At 40.8% G+C, this 22,672-nt stretch overlaps 2 protein-coding genes across 4 annotated transcripts; one reads left to right on the top strand and one right to left on the bottom strand.

The window, feature by feature from the left end:
- Nucleotides 1-439: 439 nt before the first annotated feature.
- LOC101955201 (histidine--tRNA ligase, mitochondrial) lies at nucleotides 440-7,618 on the bottom strand. The gene is made up of 13 exons (XM_005327312.5): nucleotides 7,331-7,618; nucleotides 6,052-6,126; nucleotides 5,008-5,127; nucleotides 4,794-4,889; nucleotides 4,037-4,162; nucleotides 3,835-3,942; nucleotides 3,564-3,662; nucleotides 3,022-3,115; nucleotides 2,576-2,703; nucleotides 2,258-2,500; nucleotides 1,982-2,098; nucleotides 1,643-1,789; nucleotides 440-1,228 (listed from the first exon to the last, which is right to left on the bottom strand). Exons 1-13 carry the CDS (start codon nucleotides 7,436-7,438, stop codon nucleotides 1,169-1,171), a joined length of 1,521 nt encoding a protein of 506 aa, XP_005327369.1. The 5' UTR covers nucleotides 7,439-7,618; the 3' UTR covers nucleotides 440-1,168.
- A 28-nt stretch (nucleotides 7,619-7,646) lies between these two features.
- Nucleotides 7,647-22,628, top strand: Hars1 (histidyl-tRNA synthetase 1). Of its 3 annotated transcripts, XM_005327307.5 has the most exons (13): nucleotides 7,648-7,828; nucleotides 8,109-8,198; nucleotides 12,909-13,028; nucleotides 15,983-16,078; nucleotides 16,744-16,869; nucleotides 18,236-18,343; nucleotides 18,499-18,597; nucleotides 18,824-18,917; nucleotides 19,092-19,219; nucleotides 19,312-19,554; nucleotides 21,271-21,387; nucleotides 21,725-21,871; nucleotides 22,212-22,628. In XM_005327307.5, exons 1-13 carry the CDS (start codon nucleotides 7,739-7,741, stop codon nucleotides 22,281-22,283), a joined length of 1,530 nt encoding a protein of 509 aa, XP_005327364.1. In that variant the 5' UTR covers nucleotides 7,648-7,738; the 3' UTR covers nucleotides 22,284-22,628. The 3 variants fall into 3 exon arrangements, with proteins under 3 accessions (XP_040129683.1, XP_005327364.1, XP_077902600.1); XM_040273749.2 differs by lacking the exon at nucleotides 21,725-21,871 and having other exon boundaries at nucleotides 7,647-7,828; XM_078046474.1 differs by lacking the exons at nucleotides 7,648-7,828; nucleotides 8,109-8,198; nucleotides 12,909-13,028; nucleotides 15,983-16,078; nucleotides 16,744-16,869 and adding an exon at nucleotides 16,895-17,159.
- The last annotated feature ends 44 nt before the right edge of the window (nucleotides 22,629-22,672 follow it).

Genomic DNA, 22,672 nt, shown 5'->3' with positions numbered 1-22,672 from the left:
TAGGAATATGGTCCTAAGCTAAAGGATATTTGCAACAGCTGCTACCTTTCCCCAGGCACAGAAGAAAAACTCTTTTTGCACTTGGGCCCTAGTTCTTGAAATAATGGACCCACCCACTCCTTAACTCAGTTTTCATTGAATTGGCCATTCAGTTTGTAGGGCACAATTTAATCAACAGGATTAGATATGGAAAGAAAGGTCATCAGCACACCATCCTAAAGTGAAGCATTCTGGCAAATGGCTCACAATATGGTGATTTTTAGTGACATAACTGTATGAAGGGAGAATAGAAAGAGGGAACTGTGGCAGCTCCCTTTACTAAATGCAGAAGTATCACCCCAGGGAGGTTTCTCCTAGCTCACAGAATTCTCTAGTGTACACTCAATCATTTTCTATGGCCTATGCAAATGAACCCCATGATAGCAAATTACCCAAACTATTACACTTAATATTTTATTTAATATTTTATCCAACCAATTCTAGAAGAGCCTCCATGGCAGTGTAGAATAGTCACAGCAATGATTCTGGCATAGAAAATGGTCTCCAAAATCTCAAAAGATCAGATCTCCCATCTATTCAATTCACCTATTAAGTTCAATATTCAAGGTTATTAAACAGACAGCCCCATCCTGCTACTGTTACCAGTGGATAGGCTAGAAATAATACCATGCTCTTGAGATACCATCTATGTCCTCAGATGTAGCAGAAAATAGCCATTGTCCATCCGTGCTGTCTTCACAAAACTCTCTGGACAGGCCAAGGACTTGTGGACAAATTCCCCAGAATCTGGTTCCAACACTACAATGAAAAGCTAAGTATCTGTCATCTGATCTCCATGGTTCAGAATCCTCAGCCTGAGGCAACTCTTCCAGAGCCTTAATCACAGCAACCATTTTAGCACCTCTTCATAGCATTCAGAGGCATTTCAAATTTGCCTCTACAGCAAAAGTATGTCTCTTTCACATACCAGCCATCTGCACCAGGCAGAGTAGCTGCTTACACTAGCCCAAGAGTCCTTAGGGCCTTCTATAGTTCCGTATTCAGAAAGGACAGAGGAGGCAGAAGGCACTTGTCACCCATCCTGGCCAGCTGTTGTGAAGTCTATCAGGAATTCAGTCCTGGATGAAAATTTTTCTACAAAGAGCAGCAGATGGCAATCAGGCAAGGATCAAGACTCAGACAATCTCTTCTGAATTTCAGCCACAAGATTTTCCCGTTTAATGGCAACCTAAAACATAAGAGAACCCTCATGTGACAAACTAGAAAGGGTACTATCTTCTTAGCCATTGTTTTTCCAGATTTATTTTACTCTGTATCAGTTCCAACTATTTATGCAACCAGTAGGGAGTAGTAAAGGCTCCAAGTTTACCGAGAAAATGTATGCCCTCAAGACGAAAAGAATTAAAACATCTTATCTATTTTGTTGATTAGTCTCAAAACACCAATTCAAATTTCATTTGTCCTTCTTCTGCCCACACAGCCAATATTCACTGGCTACAACTGTTGTTTGGGGTAGGTCTTCATTCAACCCTAATACTACTACCCCTGAATTTATTTTCTCAGCCAGAAAACACATATTTCTTAAGAATCTAGAAAAGATACAAGCACTTGATCCCTTCTATTTCTGCCTGCTCCCACTCACCTCCTCTCTGCTGGCCACCGAACGGAGTTTGATGACCCCTTCCTTCTGTTCTTGCTCACCAATAATGACCACCAATGGAATGCCTGTGTTCTCACAATAGTGCAGTTGGGTTAATAGTTTAGGGTTGTTCTTGTATAGCATCTCTGCCTGAAAGGAGTCAAGACACAGTAGGGGACCTTACTACTATCACCATAGCACATAAACTCCAAAAACATACATTTCCAAGGAAGCCAGAAATAAGTGGCTGGCCCTCTAGTGGTATACTAAAAAAAGTAGAAATAAGCCTTGCTCCTGAGTTCCATATATGCCTAAATGGCACAGATAGCAGCCCCACTATACCTTGATTCCAGCATCCCAAAGCTCTGCAATTAGTTTCAACCGTTCCCGGAGAAAGTTCTTCTGGGGCGTGGCCACAAATACTTGGGTCTCTGTGGTCCGTACCTTCTTGAAAGAATTCTGATAAGAAACAGAAGAAAGTAAAATTAATAAAAACATCCTCTGCACCAGCAATTCCAAAAACCAAGATAAATAAATTATCAGAAAAACAGTCCAACTATACTGCCAGAAATAGATTTTTAGATCTCTAGCCCTATCTCAGCCCTACCTAGGACCTACCTTCATCCTCTGCTCCACAATGTAGAAAATTCGCTCTATTCCAATGCTTAGGCCCACACATGGCACTTTGTGGCCCTTGGGGTCAAATGTGGCCACCAGCTCATCATAACGCCCACCAGCTGCCACACTGCCCACATTCAGGGGCTCCTCCCCAGCCTGAGCTGGGGTTTGTAGCAGTACTGCTTCATAGATCACTCCTGTATAGTAGTCCATGCCCCGAGCCAGGCTTAGGTCAAAGCATATCTGTGGGGACAAGGCTATAGTCAATCCCAGACCAGGCTCTCACGACACAAGAGGTCCACTCCCAACTCAGCTTACCTTCTCAGCAATTCCAAATAAAGTCAGGTATTCAAAAAGCAACTTCAGGTCCCCTAGGCCCTCCAGGGCCTGCTTATTCTGGGATAGTCTGGGATCCTGAAACAATTGCTCTATCAGAGATACTCCACCTGGGAAGAAATGTAGGGAGCAATAAGGTGTATGCTATCTACCCGGATGTACTTCATCCAAATTTATCTTGTTTTTAAAATGAAGGAGAAGGAGAAAGAGAAGATCATGGTCTCGTATCATGAGGTCCTCCTCCCCTGCCTTTACCTCTGCCATTTGAAGATATAACATACTTATTTTAAGTAAAAGGAAAACTAAATTCAGACCAGGCTCTGAAGCTTAATAAATACATCTATAGAAAGTAGCTGATTTGGAGGTGGAAACTGAAAATGTCAGCAGCAGCCTGGTTCTATCATTGCTCTGAAAACCCTGGTTCTTACCATGACATTGGATATACTCCCCAATTTGATCAGCCACCTCAGGAGCCAAGCCTTTCTTTGCCACCATCTCATGTCTCACATCTCTCCAAGACATCTGTATAAATATCCAAATGTTAGCTCAGTTCCAAATCCTTTGTCTAACTGGAAAAGGGTATCTGTCATTTAATAAATATGTCATAAATAGTTAAGTATATTAGTGTACTCAGAGGCAGTTTTTTTAAAAATATTTTTTAGATGTTGATGAACCTTTATTTTATTCATTTATTTATATGCAGTGCTAAGAGTCAAACCCAGTGCCTCACACATGCTAGGCAAGCACTCTAACACTGAGCCACAATCCAAGCCCTCAGAGGCAGTCTAAGATACTCAGCCACTATCCTCACCATACAGTACAACTCAGATCTTGCTTCGGAATATCTCCTTAACTTCCTCCTTCAAGAACTCACTTCCAGACACTGTTCCTTATTTTCTTCAAATGGTATGAACTTGAGGACATGGCAGAAATCCAAATAGGGTCTTCTGAAGCATGGTTTCTTCATTACCTTGTCTAGTTTGTCCATTGAGGCACAGATGGCACGGAACTTGCTTTCAGGAACACCACAAACAGCAAACATCCCGTCCACTATCCGCCGGTCATTGACCTGTAAATTCAATGCGAGTAACCCAAGTGCCTTGTCAAGACCCTTTCCCTTAAAACCTCCTGACTCATAACAGGAATAAGAAAAAAAAAAAATCTTACCAAAAGAGTACATGTATATTCACATTATCAGGCCAAATCCAGACATCTCCCCCAGTCCTCAGCCTAGGCCTCACCTTAATGAGAAAGTCCCCTAGCTGTAACCCACTTAGGACTTCACACATGATCTTCAAACATTCTGCATCAGGGATCATAGGGTCAAAGTGACCAGCAATGTCAAAATCCTACAGTAAAGAAAAAAAAAAGGAAAAAACTTCCACTAATCAGTCAATTCTCTGTTTAACTATCAAGCTGTGCTATCCCCATCAGGTCACTTACACACTGGCAGAACTCCCTGTAGCGGCCTTGGACTATTGTTGGGCTCTCTCGCCGCCACACCTTTCCAACTTGGTAGCGTTTCATCTTCTTCAATTTATTCATGGCCAGATAACGAGCAAAGGGGACCTCATATAGATAGATTAAGGAAGAAAGATATTGCATTCAAAGTTTGGGCCCATTAGAGAGGAGTTGTCCTCTATCAATTGGATCTTATCCACTAGGATTGAGAACAAGGACTTTCTATGTCTTATTTCCCACTATCCCTAAGGGATAGCAGTGCTTGGCATTCAAAATATATTGAAGAGTGTCAAGTGAAGGAATCTCACCTAGCAAAACTGAAAGTTGAACAGAAAGAAGCAGCAGAGAAATTCAAGTCTGGGCCATTTCCTCCCAAAACCTACTATTTCAAAATAATCAAGCTTCAGAACCTGGATTTTCCTACAATTTCAAATCCTTATTTCTAAAAGTATAGGCCAAGGACCAATGCATTTTAATTACCCAGGATGCCTGTTTAAAATGCAAATTGTTGAATTCCACTGAAGTTACAGAAATAAGAATCTCTGGAATTGATGTTTCAGCAAGCTTCCCCAAGGCATTCTAATACACAACAAAATTAAATGACAGGGCTCCAGCCCAGGCTCTGCCGGAACAAGTGCCTTCTGGGAGAAACCAGAAGTAAAGACTACTGCCAATAAAACTATAGTGTCCCAGAATCTGGATCTAGACAGAGGTCAGACTGCAGCACTCAGAAGGATACAGTAAGGTCATAGCGAAGGGACAGCAATTCTCCACCTTGATCCTTCAGATCATACATGAGCCCAGAGTGCTCTTCATATTTCTCAGTTAGCATTTCCTAAAGGGGCCAAATAGAGCCACAGTTCAAAGGATGACTAGAGAACACAGATGAGAAACCCTTTGGGACTCTGAAGGTAGGTAAAGAAAAGGGGTTCTAGGCCCTCTTCTATTCTTACCGTTAGCTCAAATGCTGGGGTATCCAAACCCTTTGCTCCATGACGTTTAAAACAGCTGACAACCATATCAAGAATTTTCTCCCTCACAACCATCTGTTGAGGACTAAGATCCCTGGTGCCCTGGAAGCCAAAAGCAGCCAAAATACAAGCAAAACAAAACAAAAATTTTAAATGACCATTTAAGAGAAAGAGTTAAACTATACCTATAATCTAAGGTTTAGAGCTAACAATTTTTTCTGACTCTGATACCCATCCAATATCTCAAAAATAGTAAAGGTTTTTTAATTTTTTTTTAGTTGTAGTTGGACCCAATACCTTTATTTTGTTTATTTTTATGTGGTGCTGAAGATCAAACCAAACACCTGGCACAAGCTAGGTGAGCATTCTACCACTGAGCCACAACCCGAGCCCAGTAAAGGGTTTTTGTAAAAACAAAACAAAACTTTGTGGTGCTGTGAATCAAACTCAGGACCTCTTGGATTTTTTAGATTGGTGATTGAACCCAGGGGAACTTTACCACTGAGCTACATCCTCAATTCTTTATATTTTTATTTTGAGACAGGGTCTCACTAAATTGCTTTGGACCTCACCAAGTCTTTAAGGCTAGCCTCAAAGTGTGATCCTCCTACCTCAGCCTCTTGAGTCAGTGGGATTACAGGCATGCACCACCATGGCCAGCTGTAAAGGTTTTGTATGAATGTGTTGTTTTCTTTTAACTTAGCTTAAAAGGCTAGGTGTGGTGGCACATGCCTGTATTCCCAGCAACTCAGGAGGGCAAGCAGGAGGTTCACAAATTTAAGGCCAGCCCTAAGGCCTTAGCAAGGCTCTAAACAACTTAGTGAGACCCTATTTCAGAATGAAGAAAAAAAAAAAAAAGACTGGGGATGTGGGTCAGTGGTTAAGTGTCCCTGGGTTCAATCCTTGGTCCAAAGGGAGGAAAAAAACTTAGCTTAAAAGGATTCTAAAAGGGGTCAGAGAAATAAGTGATGCAGAGGTCAGTCCTTGAAAGCATGCTAATGGGACAGGATGAGCAAAGGGTATTACCTTCGGGATCTTAATGATAAAATTTGGTTTCTCTTGATGTGGTTTAGGTTGGGATGTTAACAATGCCTCTGCAACCTGGAAGAAAAAGGAATATAAGATGTGGCTCCATCGCACACTGGTCAGACCTGTGACGTCACTGATCCTATGGACCACCAACCTACAAAAACCCTTGACCCTAAGCAACAGGAAGCCTGAGTGCTATCCTGATCTCAGCCGCCCTCCTCAAGAACCTATGCTGTATCTACAAATATACATGTAATATATGAGGTCAGGTCTTCACCACACAAGCTTCTTCACTGTATCTTAGTTTTTAAGTGTCTGAAAAAGTTTAAATAACTGAGAACAATGAAGGCACAGAACACCACTACACCAACAAACATGTAAAAGCAGGAATTAATTATGACTTCTTCCAGTATTCAGTTCCTACTCAAACAACAAAAATAGTAATCCTATTAAGACAGTTTTGTTTATCAGGCTTGGAGATAAGGAAAATGTAAGCTGAAACAGAAGTAGCCCAAGAACCAGGAACAAGCCTGAAGTGAAAAGGAAAGCATTTCTTGACAAAACTTAAAAACTCAGGCTAGTAACATGCTGTGACTGAAAATTAATTTTTAAAAGGAGTTCTGTTGTTTGTGACAGTACATTGCATCTGCTAAGAGGACATTAAGGAACTTTCCAAAGCACAGCAAAACAGAACATTGTCTTTATTAACAGCATGTCATATGCCCTTCCAGAAATAAAGGGTTTGGTAGTTCCATGTTTTAGTGATTCTATCACCCAAAGAGAAGTACAAGTTCAAAGCCACAATCCCTCATATGTAATACCAAACTCCAAAAATTTCTGAAAATTGAAGATGTCTTTCTGAGATTCATTTTAAAGTAAACTCTAATGTGAACTCAATGTGTTTATGGTCTCTGGCCATCCCATTTAGTGGGAATATCCACAATATTTTGCTTAAGAATATAATGTGTTCGACTCCAAAATTTTCAGTTAATAGAATATAGACCTGTATTAAAATAATGCCCTTGCTGAATGACTTCAGACATGGCATTAAACCTTGCAGCCTCCGTTTCCTCAACTGTAAAATGAAAATAAAAACCCCAACCTCCCAAGATTGCTCCAAATGTTAAATGACAAAGCACCCAAAATGCTTAGTTCTGTGCAAGTACATAATGAGCACTCCATTTTAAAAGCCGTGATAACATAGTACAGATCGCGAGTCATGTTTCCAGACCTGAAGACCCAACCCTGAAAGACAAGCTATCTCAGTCCGGCTCACCTGGCTATGACAATCTACTGCAGGGATGCACGCAGCGCGGGGCGGTCGCAGGAGCTGGCTGAGCAGCGTAACCCAGGTCCTCCTAGGCAGGAGTCCGAGCTGGGGCATCGTGCGGAAGAGCACCAGCCTTCCGGGACAGGGGCCAAAGGCCTGGGAACCAGTGGGGCGGGACCCCCGTAGTGCGCGCGAGAAGCGAAGCAGGATCGCCAGGAAGAACCAAGTACCGAATTAGTCCAGGTTGACTGAGATCCTGTCCTCCCAGGCTCTCTAACCCGGAAGTGGATTTTGCACTCTGCGGAGGCTCTCTAGGCAGGCGGGCCAGCGACTCGATAGCCGGAAGTCGTCCGGGTTGCTGTCGAGTCCACCCAGGCTGGTCTAGACCTCAGTCGGCTCTGGTTGGCAGACGGAATGGCAGAGCGAGCTAAGCTGGAAGAGCTGGTGCGACTTCAGGGAGAGCGCGTGCGGGGTCTCAAGCAGCAGAAGGCCAGCACCGAGCAGGTGAGACCCAGGCGGCAGGGGAATGGCCAGGCAAAGCCAGGGAGGGCATAAAACGGGGGGTGGTCTACACGGAGGTCAGGTATGTGAAGGAAGGGGACTGGATTGCTAGGGAGAAGGATGGGCTGGGTGGAGAGGTAGCCAGGAGGGGTCCCCAGAGAAGTAAGGCTAGTCTAAGCAGAGAGATCTGCCCCAGTTCCTGATGAGGGAGGAATATCGAATGAATGGCGGGGGAGGATAGGAGTGACAGATGAATAGCTCAGAGGCCTTTTTCTCTTCACAGATCGAAGAGGAGGTGGCAAAACTACTGAAACTGAAGGCACAGCTGGGCCCTGATGAAAGCAAACAGAAGTTTGTGCTCAAAACCCCCAAGGTAATATGATTCCTATGGGGCCTCTGAGAATCCTAATTCCATTCACAAGGGCACTAGTATGTTTGGTTCCCTAAACCAGGTCATTGAGGAGGCTCTGAAATATTGCAGAGGAAACAATAATTGCTCTGGGCACTGGGCTGGATTGAACTCTATCTGACTCATTATGGGAAGGCAAAATGATGACAGAAACTAGTTAGGTGGATGCTCAGGGGAGTCAGCCTGTTGCTGCTACTCCTTTAATTCAGTAACTCATTGAGTACTATGTTCTTAACATTGTACAAATCACTTAATACAACATGGTAGTATTAAAAGGAGTTCTGTTGTTCATGACAGTACATTACAGCTGCTAAGAGGACATTAGGGAACTTTCCAAAGTCCGTCAAAACAGAACATTGACTTTATTAACGGCATGTCATATGATCTTCCAGAAATAAAGGGTTTGGTAGTTCCATGTTTTAGTGATTCCTATAGTCCACTGAAAGACAGATTTAGGACAAATTATCCCACACATGCATATGTGATGGGTAATATAAAGAAATTAACAATAATTGTCTGAAAAACATAAAAGAGAGTTGGAGGATCTGAGAAAGACTCATTGAGGCTTCAATGGATGAGAGACAGCCAAGAGAAGAGTGTAAGGAAATAGGTCCAGCAGAGTATGGAAACCCTGAGGCAGGAAAGAACTTTTTTTAGTAGTTTCCATGAACTAGAAACAGACCTTCATGACTAGAACCAGAGAGATAGAGTGGAATGAAGTTGAAGATTCCTAGCTCATCCTTGAGGATTTCAATTCAAATGCGATTTTCTTTAAGTTCTGCAAACAGAACTATTTACTCCTTCCTCTCAGTTCTCTTGCCACTTCATACAAATCTCTATTATTTCACTGACTTTTAATAAATACTCATGTGGTTTACTTACCCTGAGAGGCTTAGACTAGATGCCTAGAAATAAGTAGGTATTCAGTGAAAGTAACTGAAATTGAATTTCAAGAAAGAAGGGAAATAGTTTGTTTTCTTTGAGTTAAGGTTAAATTCTTTGGGCTCCTAAATTCATTGAGCTTTTCCTTTCTATATTCTCTTTTTCAGAGGTTAAATAGAGTATAAAATCTTGAAGCATAATGATTAATAATTATTCAAACTACTGAATGAGGTGTAAAATTTCTGGGGAATTTATGATAGCTCAGTCCAGCCTTATCTAAACTCAGCAATCAGTCCTGACATCACTAAAAGCAGGACAACTAGACATATGTTCCTGCTGATATGATGCAATAAGAAATACATAGCACTCACTATGAAATATTCTTGCCAAGGGAAGTTGAACTTAAATTCAATCAGGTCTTTGGACTATTAATTTAAACAAAATACCCAAGATGAAGAAATATGTTAAATGACACATGGAGGGTATTGTTAACCAAATTTAAAATGTGAAAAAAAAATTAAGTCAAATGACCCAATTTCCTCAATAAGTAAATTATATGAAAAGAAAAAAAAAAAGAAAAAGAAAGCTGGGATGTAGCTCAGTGGCAGAGCAAGTACTTAGCATGCACAAAACCCTGGGTTCAATCCCCAGCCCCCAGAAAAAGAAGAAAGGAAACTGAGAAATTGTCATAGATTAAACAAACATATCAACCAGGTACAGTATATAGACTTTGTTTAGAAGCTGATACAATTAGATTTAGTATTAAATACTATTAAAGGGTTGCTATGTAGTTTTGTGATTAAAATAAAGGTAGTGTTTTGAGTTTTCTTAAAATCATTACATGTTAGAGAATCATACTGAAATATATATGGATGAAAATGATAGAATATCTAGAATTTGAAAATACTTCAGGAAAAAGATGTCAGGGTTTAAATGAAATAAGAACTAACAGGTGTTACTGGTTGTTGAAGTTAGGTAATGGCTACATAGTGATCTATAATATTATTCTCTAAATGTTGTCTTTGAAATTTCCCATAATATAATGTTAAAAGAAAATGAGGATTGGCGCATGCCTGTAATCCCAGCGGCTAAGGAGGCCGAGGTAGGAGGATATAGAGTTCAAAGCCAAGCTTGGGCAATGGTGAGGTGCTTAGCAATTCAGTGAGACCCTGTTTCTAAATAAAATACAAAATAGGGCTGGAGGTGTGGCTCAGTGGTCAAGCACCCTTGAGTTCAATCCCCGGTACCAAAAAAAAAAAAAAAAAAAATGAGGTTATGCTAAAGAGTAAATATCTACTTCACTTTGTTGAAACACATTTCTAAATGTGTAATTCATATTTTTACCAAAGATAACTCAGTAATGTAGGGGTAAGGCCCTTTCAAGGCGACTTCATGGTCAAAACCATTTTTATGATAATAAAACGTTATTTGCTTTTTCCACTGTTAACATTTGCACTGAAGGTGCAAAAGCACTGTATGAGTAGAACGGTTACCTTAGGCACAAATCGAGACAGTGGCACTAAACTATACTAGTAGCCAGTACAGTCATCTCTTGGTAACTTCAGGAGATTGGTTCAATTTGTCTCCTACAAATATCCACAGGTGGTCAAGTATTTCATATAAAATGATTAGTATTTGTGTACAAACCATGCACATCCTGTGTACTTTAAATCATTTCTAAATTACTTATAGTGCTTAATATAATGTAAAAGCTACATAAATAGTTATTATATTGTTCAGGGATAATGACTAAGGAAAAAATTGTGTGTGTTCAGTACAGATGCAATTTTTCCCCAAAATATTTTTTAATCCAGTTTCTTAAATCTATAGATATGGATTTATGGTCCTTTGGATACAGAGGACCAACTATATGTTCTTTCTTCAGTGTACTCACAGTTAAAAAATAAAATTCAGTGTCTGGGGCTGTAGCTCAGTGGCAGAGCGCTTGCCTGGCATGCATGAAGCACTGGGTTCGAGATCCTTAGCACCACATAAAAGTAAACAAATAAAATAAAGACATTTTGTCTATCTACAACTACCCAAAAAATAATAAAAAAAGAAGCAAAATTCAGTTTCTCTCAAGAATGTTCTTTATAAAACAGTAAAAGTTTTTAATTTTATTTGATCTCAACCCTTGAATATGCTACTTGTACTTCATTCTGAAATGGGGAAAACACTTGAGCCATTGTTCAAGTTTTGAGCTTGGCTAGTTACATTTTTTCATAGAACATCTTTTTAATTTGAAAGAAGAACTGAACGATAAATTATGGCTTTTCAGACTTGGATATTTAGCAGACATTTTTCAAAAAAATGAGCCTTGTCATTTTAAGGAAGACATGGCAGTGATTTATTGTCAGTGATAAAATTCAGGCATTCAAGTAGAAGTTAGAATTTTGGAAAATTTTTATTTTCCACCATGAACTTGACAGTTTTCCAATGCTTTAAAGATTTTCTTGATGAGAGCTGTGGTGATAATTGACAAGTATAATTTTCTGATATTGCATAATGAAATGTATCAACATTTGAAAGATCTGTATAACTGTTATCAATGTATTTTGCAAATGACCCATGTATGTATAAAATCATGCATGGGTAAAAGATCTATTTAAAGTACAAGATACAGTAATGGGTTTGTTTTTTTACTGTGATAAAATATACATAATGAAATTTACTATTTTAACAATCTTTAAGTGTACAGCTCAATAGCATGAAGTACATTCACATTGTTTTATAACCATCACCACTATCCATTCTAGAACTTTTTCATCATCCCAAGTAGAAACTATACCCACTTAACAAAAACTCCCACAGCACCTGCCCCTTCTGCCATCTGGTGACCACTATCTTATTTTCTGTCTCTGTCAATTTTATTATTCCAGTTACCTTACATAACTGTGAGGCTAATGCATTCTAATGTACCTGTATGAAAAATTCACTGATGTAACTTTCAGATTCCACATTACATGCAATCTTTAAGAAACAACCGCTTGTTGGATCTTGGGATAGTATTAAAGAATATCCACAGTTAGCTGAAAAGTTTGCTAAAATACTCCTTCTTTTATAAATATATATCTATTTAAGATTAGATTATCTTCATATACTTTAACCAAAACAACATATTGAATATTGAATACAAAAAGCACAGCTGCCTTCTTTTAAGCCATACATTAAAGAATTGCAAAGATTACTCAGTGCCACTGTTCTTACTAAATATTTTTGTTTAGGAAAAGAGGTCCTTTGACGAGAGTTCTCCTGCTATAAACCTGGCTTCGGGTGATGACTTAACTTCTCAACATCCTATAATTTATCTACAAAATTTATCTCCCTAGCCTGTGTCTTAGGACTACTAACAGAAAAAATTACAATAGTATTAATTAGAATTTAGAAGAAAATTATGTTGAGAAAGAAAGGCTGCTTGTAAACTTTAAAATTCAACTCTGAACCGCTTTGAGTTAGTTATGTGCCTGTTATCAGGTAGGTATTTTCTGTTAGACAAGGAAATTCTGTTATTCCCAAAATTTTTAAAAACCTGCTTGGAGAAAAATGGTCCAAGAATTCTAGAAAATAGAACCAAACTAAAATGGAAAATGAACTTAAAAGGCCAATAGCAAATGAGTATAGAAATTAATAGGGAAATTGTATTCATTTTACTATTCAGTGGTCTTTTAGGAAAATCTGAGTTTAGGAAAGGATTTGTTTTCCTCATTGTCGAGATCATTCTTTTATATTTCCAGAACTTACTCTTCTTTGTTTTAAATCTCATTCCTGATTCTTTGGTGGATTTTGACTCAGGGCACAAGAGACTACAGTCCCCGGCAGATGGCAGTTCGGGAGAAGGTTTTTGATGTAATCATCCGCTGCTTCAAACGCCATGGTGCAGAAGTAATTGATACACCTGTGTTTGAACTAAAGGTAAGAGAAGTGTGAAGAGAAATATATGCTTTTCATAATAGAAGTCATTCTCGCTCCTATTTACACTGAATTCCATAGCATCTGTACTTGGGATGTTTTTTAGATACATGGACGCCCCTATGTATATGAAGTATAAATATGCAACCAGTATCCCTTTGATGGACCCTACAGTTGTTTCTAGTTCTTTGCTATTAAAAACCAGCTTGCCCCAGCAACTTGGGAGGCTGAGGCAAGAGGATTACAAGTTCAAAACCAGCCTCAGCAACTTAGCAAGACCCTGTCTTAAAATAAAAAATAAAAAGGACTGGGCATGCTCAGTGGTAAAGCACTCCTGGGCCCAATCCCTGGTCAAAAAAAAAAAAAAAAAAACCCACACAGATTGCATCAATATCTGCTTGATGCCCATTACACTCAAAATACAATTCTGGCTCTTTATTTTTTTTTTTTTTTTTTTTTATTTATCTTTTTAGTTGTACTTGGACACAATACCTTTATTTCATTTATTTATTTTTATGTGGTGCTGAGGATTGAACCCAGGGTCTTGCACATGTGAGTCAAGCACTCTACCACTGAGCCACAACCCTAGCCCAATTCTGGCTCTTTACTTGAGCTTAGGAGGCCCTAGATCACCTGGCCACTGCCTTTTCCGCTTTATCTCATGCTATTTTCCCCCTTACCCATTATATTATTCTGGTCTTCCTTCTAATCCTGGAACATATTAAATATGTTTTACCTCAGGATGTTTAATATTCTTGCTCTTCCCTTTTCCCAAACTGTTTTTTTCCCCAGCTCTTTGCATGACTTTAGTTTCAGAGTAAATTAAATTAGAGATTGCAGGCTTTAGTTTTAGATCTCAGCTTAGATACCATTCCTCAAATAATCCTCTCTGAATTGTCTACAGTAACCCCTCTCTATCACATCAACCTATTTTATGTCTTTTAGAGTAATTGTGACTATCTGAAATTATCTGTTAATTTCTTTCCTTGCATAATATAGTACCTGTTTCTTCTCACTGCCTTTGTCTTGTTCACTGATATATACTCAGTGCTTAGAGCAATGTCTATTCATGGGCATTTATCTACAGTGCAAATTCATATAAATGGAATTGCTGGGTCAAAAGATTGAACCCACTGGGCACACACCTGTAATCCCAGCAGCTCCAGAGACTGAAACAGGAGGATCGCAAGTTCAAAGCCAGCCTCAGCCTTAGCGAGGTCCTAAACAACTCAGTGAGACTATGTCTCTAAATAAAATACAAAAAAGGGCTGGGGATGTGACTCAGTGGTTGAATGTCCCTGGGTTCAATCCCCAGTACCAAAAAGAAAAATTTTGAACCCATTTATATTTTTACAAACTATTCATGTGCTAGAGCCACAGACTGGGTAGCATAAACAACAGAAATTAATCTTTTCACAGTTCTGGAGACCAAAAGTTTGAGATAAAGTATTGGCAAGGTTGGTTCATTCTGAGGGCTATGAAGGAAGAATCTATTCCATGGTTTATAGATGGCCATCTTCTTCCTTTTGTCTTCATATCAACTCTTTGGGGCCAAATTTCTTCTTCTCATAAGTTCACCAGATATATTGAATTAAGGCCTTAGCTTAATTATCTCTTTAAAGACTCTGTTCCCAAATACAATCACATTCTCAGGTTACTAGAGGTTAGGACTTCAACATGAATTGGGGTACTCATAGTTCAGCTAAAAACAATAATCAGCATGTGTTTCTTATTCAAGGCACGGGGAATTTTCAGGCTTTTTTACATCTTCGGCAGTCTGATGACTGAAATATGTTGTCGAACACATCACAGGTTAAGGACTGCTATAATACCTTTAAGACATTCTGTTTTAGCTTTTGACATTATTTAGTTCTCTCAAGCATTATAAAAAACACTTGTTTGTTGGTCTAATAACCCCTCTTAGAAGCATTTCCACAAGAAAAATATTCAAAAACAGAAAAGATATGTATCCAAATAGGCTTATTGAAATGTTACAGAATATTTCTAAAAATTAGAATAACCTGGTGTGTACAGTTCTCACACGTATAATCTCAGCTGCTTGGGAAACTAAGGCAAAAGGATTACAAATTTGAGGCCAGCCTAGCAACTTAGCTTTTATTATGAGACTGCTGTTATATAATAAAAGTACATAAATAATTGCTCAATGGTAGAGTACCCCTGGGTTCAATCTCCTCAACCACCAGCAAAAAAAAAAAAAATAGAATAACCTAAATACCTAAAAAGATAACAATAGGGAGGAAGTAAATACAGAGCTTCTTCTCACTGGAATATTGTACATCTTTTTAAAAAAATATTTTAAGCCCAGATACATGGCATGCATCTGTAATCTCAGAGACTCGGGAGGCAGAGGTAAGAGGATCACAAGTTTAGGCCAGCCTCACCAACTTAGTGGGGCCCTAAGCAATTTAGCAAAATTCTGTTTCAAAGAAAAAAGGTCTGGGGATGTAGCTCAGTGGCAAAGTGCCCCTGGGTTTAATTCCCATTACAAAAATAATTATAATTTCGGCCAAGCACAGTGGTGCATGCCTGTAATCCCAGTATCTCAGGAGACTGAGGCAGGAGAATCTCAAGTTAGAGGCCAGCCTCCACAATTTAGCAAGACCCTTCTCAAAATCTTAAAGAAGAGGGGACTGGGATGTAGTTCAGTGGTTCAGCACTTGCCTAGTATGTTGAGGCCATGAGTTCAATCCCCAGAATCACAAAATAATAATATTAATAATATTGCTTTAGCTCTATCACAGAATGGAAAAGTAATAAGAAAAATCAATGTAAAATTGGTGTTTCCTTTTTATTTTAACTGCATCAAACACATAAGCATTGGAATAAAGAGCAGAGGGAATATGGACACGTTGAAATTAGTCATGTTAGCATAGTGGATTTTTGTTTTCAAAATTTTCTTTTAAATTATTGTGACCATATTTCTTTGTTTTCTCCAGGAAACACTAACAGGAAAATATGGAGAAGACTCGAAGCTTATCTATGACCTGAAGGACCAGGGTGGGGAGCTGTTGTCCCTTCGTTATGATCTTACTGTATCTTTCTAAACCTGGGCTCTTTAGACTTTGGATGGATTAACTCTTACTAGGCTGTGGCTATTTCTAGCCTCAGGTATAGGGACAGGCAGACAGGTAAGATTAAATATGAAGCCTCAGGCAATTAGGGGATTATTTCTCTAAACCAGTAATGGGATATTACTAAAGAGCACAGCCTTAGAAATCTTTTGAATCCCAAGTGAGACTTCAGCTTTATGTCAAGGCCCAGATCCCAGTTCTACAACAATCCCCTGGCTCAGAATATTTCTCCCCTGCCATTTGTAGTAGATAGAGTTCTCTTTTGTTGGCCAACAGCACAGTTCCTTTATCTCCAAGCTACACAGAGAATCTTCTGTTTAGAGATTTCCCCATGGCTCAGTGGCAGAGCACTTGTGCCCAATCTGCTCTGTGCCCAATCTGCTTAGCCCCCTGCTGTGTGAGCACAATGAGAGGAGACACTATCAAAGAGGAAGGAGTCCTCTTTTTGAGACTTCAGCTGCTCTTTACGGTATCACTATTGATTCTGTCTGATGTTCAAAAATGCTTTTAATCTTATGGGTGGTGGTTTTGCCTATACAGGGTGAGGTTAGACCCCAGCTTCTGTAGGTGATGATAACTTCCAAACTGTGATAGGAGGAACTTCCTCCTTAACTCTCTGTCATCAGGTTCCATTTGCTCGGTATTTGGCAATGAATAAACTGACCAACATTAAACGTTATCACATAGCTAAGGTATACCGGCGGGATAATCCAGCCATGACCCGAGGCCGATATCGGGAATTCTACCAGTGTGTGAGTACTGGGAAACTTTGGGGTAGGATGGGTAACTCCAGCTCTTCTTCAAGCCACTAGAATACTGAATACTGTGGTGTCTTATACTGGTTGTCTCAATAATGTTTCTAGGTTTCCATGTTGTTTTCATATAGATTTCACAATGGCCTTATGGGGAAGGGAAGAGAGATTTTCTCCATTTTACATAGACGTAAACTTGAGCCAGGTGCGGTGGCGCATGCCTGTAATGACCCAGCAGTTGAGGAAGCTGAGACAGGAAGATCTCGAGTTCAAAGCCATCCTCAGCAATGGTGAGGTGCTAAGCAACTCAGTGATTCCCTGTCTCTAAATAAAATACAAAATAGTGAGCTGGGATTGTGACTCCATGGCACAGCGCTTGCCTAGCATGTGTGAGGCACTGGTTTCAATTCTTAGCACCAAGTATCAAAAAATAAAATAAAGGTCCATTGACAACTAAAAATACGTTTATTTATTTAATCTTTATTTTATTTGCTTATTTATTTTTATTGATGCTGGGGATTGAACCCAGGGCCTCACATATGTGAGGCAAGTGCTCTACCCCTGAGCTACAACCCCAGCCCCCAAACAATATATTTTTAAAAATACAAAATAGGACTGGGGATGTAGCTCAGTGGGTGAGTGCCCCTAGGTTCAACAATCCCTGATACTCCCCCCCCACACCAAAAAAAAAAAAAAAGAAGTAAACTTGATATTCAGCAGATGATGAGATCAGGTCTAGTGCTTTTTATATTAAACCACTATGATAAGATTACATAAGTGGATGAGGAAATTCAATTTGAGATATCAAATCATCCGAGCTGCCACACAGCCTTGTAGGTTCAAAACAGGGACTCCTTTATTCTCCGTACTCCCACGAACTCCACCCTAGAGGAGGTGAGGACACACCACACACCAACCGGAAATCCCTCCTCAGGCATTTCCCCAACCAATGGGAACTCTCCAGAAATCCCCTCCAAAGTAACAGGCCCAGAGTGACAGCAGGGGTCTAATATTACAATTGAATACACAGCTTAACATAACCATTATCTCAATGGCTTGCTCATGGCCCTCAGCTTCTGATGAATAGAAAAAAATGGTTAATGACTAAGGCTGAATAATTGCCTTATAACAATAGGAGGAATTAGGGAAAACCTGATGAAGATATAGATAATGAAGGAAAATAGCCCAATACATAGAAAGGAAACCACAACTGGGATTTTCCTCTGAGCTGATGATTGCTTGTAGAAAGTGAATGAGAAAGTCTGTGCTTGAGTGCAAATAGGCCTTCACAGAGAGCTGAGCTCCCAAGAGTCTCTCCTAAGATGTTTCAAACTCTGAGACCCTTTAACTACCCCTCTTCCTTCAGGATTTTGACATTGCTGGGCAATTTGACCCCATGATTCCTGATGCAGAGTGCCTGAAGATCATGTGTGAGATCCTGAGTTCACTTCAGATAGGCGACTTCCTGGTCAAGGTCAGAACTGAACAGGGCTGGGAGGCAAGGTAGGGCCTGGATTCTCACAGGAGAAAGTCCTTGTGCAAAGGAACCAATAGCCCCGGTTATCAAGGAATATTGAGGTCACAAAAAAGAAAGATATTCCCTCTTCATCATGTCTTGGGTCCCCACAGGTTAATGATCGGCGCATCCTCGATGGAATGTTTGCCATCTGTGGTGTTCCTGATGACAAGTTCCGTACCATCTGCTCCTCAGTGGACAAACTGGACAAGGTAACAACCCAAGCACCTGACTCTCTTCCTAGATCCCACTCTGCCTTGAGAAATGAAAAATAAAATTAGGAGGAGGAAGTGCCTGCCTCTGTGCCCACCAAAGAAAGTTTAGCCCCAGGATCTAAGTTGAAAGGCAGCTTCTGCTCTAAGACTACCCCCACGGAGGGTCCACCCTGCTTAGGTAGGGAAGCTGTCCAGGGTCAATAACTGGTATCTCTCTGTCCAGGTATCCTGGGAGGAAGTGAAGAATGAGATGGTAGGAGAGAAGGGCCTTGCACCTGAAGTAGCTGACCGCATTGGGGACTATGTCCAACAACATGGTGAGGAACAGAACCCAGCCTCCCCATCAGCCTCCCACTGCTCTCAGTCCTAAGTGTGTGTAGAGAGTGAGTGTGTGTGCTAATATACACATGTGCTTGCATTTCAGGCAAAAAGTTGAACCTACTGCCTTTTTCCTCTCCTGGACAATCTGGCTCATGAATCTTTCTCCCCAGGTGGGGTATCTCTGGTGGAGCAGCTGCTACAGGATCCTAAATTATCCCAGAGCAAGCAGGCCTTGGAAGGCCTAGGAGATCTGAAGTTGTTGTTTGAGTACCTGAACCTGTTTGGCATTGCTGACAAGGTAAGTCAACTTGGGGATGGAGGCCCTGGCTGACCTCTGAGGCTTCAGGTCCCTGATCCTAATCTGTACTGACCATATCCTTATCTCCACAGATCTCCTTTGACCTGAGCCTTGCTCGAGGACTAGACTACTATACTGGGGTGATCTATGAGGCAGTGTTGCTACAGACCCCAACCCAAGCAGGGGAAGAGCCTCTAGGTGTAGGCAGTATAGCTGCTGGAGGGCGCTATGATGGGCTGGTGGGCATGTTCGACCCCAAAGGGCGCAAGGTGCCATGCGTGGGGCTCAGCATTGGAGTGGAGCGGATCTTCTCCATCGTGGAGCAGAGATTAGAGGTAGGTCCTAGGGTGTGGGTACAAGACAGTCTGGGAAGGCAGTGGCATCTAAGCTACCTTTGATCTCCAAGTGAGCAAGAAATACAGAAAAGATGATTGTTGGCCTTCACAAATTCTAACCCAATTAAAGCCCCTTTTTATGGATATTTGATCTGTCTCCACTAAATCCTGTGCTCTGGACCCCTGCTTCCTCAGGGCTGTCAGGAACCTAGGCTGGTGAATCCAAAATTCAAGTCTTCCTCATAACAGAATACTTAATATTTTAATGTTATATGTCGGGACAGTGCTTGGTGATTTTCATGCATTAGCTAATTCTGGCAAATAGCCATCTATTTAGCATAGCTATTTTTTTTGCATGTTTTTATATATGAAATTGATAATTTGCTCAAAGTCATGAAACTTTTAAGTGGCAGAGTCAGAATTTAAATTCAGGTAGCCAAACTCAAGTCTTACTCCTAACCACTCTATAACATTCTTTCTCGGTGGGCAGTATGTGTCTAAGACTTGAGATGGCTGCCTTGTCTCTCTAGCACCTAGATTAACACCAAGGAAGCCCCTCATGGCCTCAAGCCCTCCTTTTGTTTTTCTTTTTTTTTTTTTTAAACTGAGGGGGATACTAGGGATTGAACTCAGGGGCACTGGACCACTGAGCCACATCCCTAGCCCTATTTTGTATTTTATTAGAGACAGGGTCTCACAGAGTTGCTTAGCGCCTCACTAAATTGCTGAGGCTGGCTTTGAACTCACAATTCTCCTGCCTCAGTCTCCCAAGCCACTGGGATTACAAGTGTGCGCCACAGCGCCCAGCTAAACTTTATTTTTCTTTTATGCGGTGCTGAGGATCAAACCCAGTGCCTCATATTTACTAGGCAAGCACTCTACCAGTGAGCCACAATATCAGCCCCAAGCCCTCCTTTCATGCTACTGCTCTTAAATGGCTGGCTGCATTTTATCCTTAGGAATATTCTGGCAACCTTCCCAATGTTCCTGTGTTACTATAGTCATAGCAGGACCTCTTCTACAGGGTGGACATGATGCGTGTTTCCCAGTTGAGGTCCAATGTAGGCATCTTACATTGTAACAACTTTTTTTTTAAAGTTATTGATAGAACTTTATTTTTATTTATGTATATGTGGTGCTGAGATTTGAACCCAGTGCCTCACACATGCTAGGCAAGCGCTTTACCACTGAGCTACCACCCCTAGCCCACATTGTAAGAACTTTGACAGTAATTTCCAGAAAAAGTCAAAGGGTAGCAGCAGCATTTGCCCTTGTCCCCCATACCGTGGGTTCTGCCCTAGAACTGAAGTATTAGAGACATAGTCTCCTGAATGGACAAGTAGTTAAGTAGGGACTTTAGAAGGCCAGGGCTGATTTGCTTGCCTGGGATGGCCTCATAGTAGTACTTCTTTGTGAATGTTCTTATGGACCTTTAACATATTAGACAGAAATGAGCTTGAAATAATGCAAATAAGATATATTTTCCCTTGCCCTAGATTATTTTTTCTGGCAAGGCATATGTATAAGTTTATTTCTTCTATCTTCTGAGAGCTACCCTAAGCTAAATTGCTACATGAGAACACCAATACCCTTCCCTGGTGAAACTCACTGACTTGGACCTAGTCTCTCAGAATGCTAAGTAGAGCCTACCCTGTCAGTGTTTGCTCCTTGACAGTGTTAGCCCTGCTGTCTGACTTTTATCTGCCCATTCACCAGGCTTTAGAGGAGAAGGTCCGGACCACAGAGACACAGGTGCTTGTGGCATCTGCACAGAAGAAACTGCTGGAGGAGAGACTGAAGCTTGTCTCAGAGCTGTGGGATGCTGGGATCAAGGTAGGGTACAAGCCCCAGGATGACAGCAAACTTGGAAATGCTAGGCACAAACTAAATAGAAGTTCATCTATAGGGTCTTTTGCAATTATTTCTTTTTTTTTTAATATTTTTTTGTTGTTGTCAATGGACCTTTATTTTACTCAGTTATATGCGGTGCTGAGAATTGAACCCAGTGCCTCACACATGCTAAGCAAGTGCTCTACCACTGAACTACAACTCCAGCCTGCAATTATGTCTTGAGGTGGAACTAAGAGCAGGATGCCAGTTTGGGTTTCCAAGAATTTGTTCCTGAAGATAGCAGAAGCCAGTCTTCATCATCTGCCCTGGTCCCTTGCAGGCTGAGCTGCTCTACAAGAAGAACCCAAAGTTACTGAATCAGTTGCAGTACTGTGAGGAAGCAGGCATCCCACTGGTGGCCATCATCGGGGAGCAGGAGCTCAAGGAAGGGGTTATCAAGCTCCGTTCAGTGGCTAGCAGGGAAGAGGTAAGGGGGAGGTCAGGAATGCCAAGGAAGGAGAATATAAGCCAAGTTGATGGGCTCATGCCCATTTGAGACCTGAGCAAAAGCCTGGCATTCATATAGTACAAATGCTTAAAGGAGTTAAATAAGGACTTAACATGTTACTATGGTCATAGCAGGATAAGATATCCAATACCACATATACCCTGTGTCTTTCTGTCTCCTGAAGAGGCACGGACTACTTTAGGGTGTCTGAATGGGTTCTTGCTCCGAGTGAGCCAAATCTGATGACTAAAAGAAGTAGGCACTCAAGGAGCAATGGAGTGGAAGATGCTTATACTACCTTCTTCCCTGTCCTGCCCAGGTGGACGTCAGAAGAGAAGACCTTGTGGAAGAGATCAGGAGGAGAACAAGCCAACCCCTCTGCATCTGCTGAACTGAGTAAACTATGAAAGGAAAGTGGGACTGGCATTGTTTGAGACTAAAACAAAACTGCATATGTACTTCAACAGCTTTGCACATTCCTGTTGCAGCAGGAAGACTTCAAATGTGGTCAGAACAGAGACTTTTTATTTTTATTATGATTATCTTACTGATAATCAGTGACAAAAGTGGCCAAGTACTACACCACTTTTATAGAAGGCCCTGGGGATTAGACGAGTCTTTTTCCTGAGTTACCTGTGGGGGTTCTGAAATGGCCTCAACCACAGGGTCCCATACCAGATGGAGCAGATGTCTTCCTGCAACTAATCGCCAAAGGTCTAATAAAATGTCTCAACCACTGGAGCCTGTCCGTTTCATTAATGCCTAGCATCGCCTTCCCCA

This window comes from Ictidomys tridecemlineatus, chromosome 1, assembly GCF_052094955.1.
Source record: "Ictidomys tridecemlineatus isolate mIctTri1 chromosome 1, mIctTri1.hap1, whole genome shotgun sequence".
Lineage (NCBI taxonomy): Eukaryota > Metazoa > Chordata > Mammalia > Rodentia > Sciuridae > Ictidomys > Ictidomys tridecemlineatus.
Note: the sequence above shows the minus strand (reverse complement) of the source record. Positions and strands in the feature narration are given on the sequence as shown.

Coding starts and splice junctions, on each gene's coding strand:
- LOC101955201 (XM_005327312.5), bottom strand. CDS start 7,438: ATGCCCCAGCTCGGACTCCTGCCTAGGAGGACCTGGGTTACGCTGCTC. Junction 2,099..2,257: donor TTGTGGAGCAGAGGATGAAG/GTAGGTCCTAGG, acceptor GTTTCTTATCAG/AATTCTTTCAAGAAGGTACG. Junction 1,229..1,642: donor CGGTGGCCAGCAGAGAGGAG/GTGAGTGGGAGC, acceptor CTTATGTTTTAG/GTTGCCATTAAACGGGAAAA.
- Hars1 (XM_005327307.5), top strand. CDS start 7,739: ATGGCAGAGCGAGCTAAGCTGGAAGAGCTGGTGCGACTTCAGGGAGAG. Junction 16,079..16,743: donor CCCTTCGTTATGATCTTACT/GTATCTTTCTAA, acceptor CTCTGTCATCAG/GTTCCATTTGCTCGGTATTT. Junction 18,918..19,091: donor GGACTATGTCCAACAACATG/GTGAGGAACAGA, acceptor CTTTCTCCCCAG/GTGGGGTATCTCTGGTGGAG.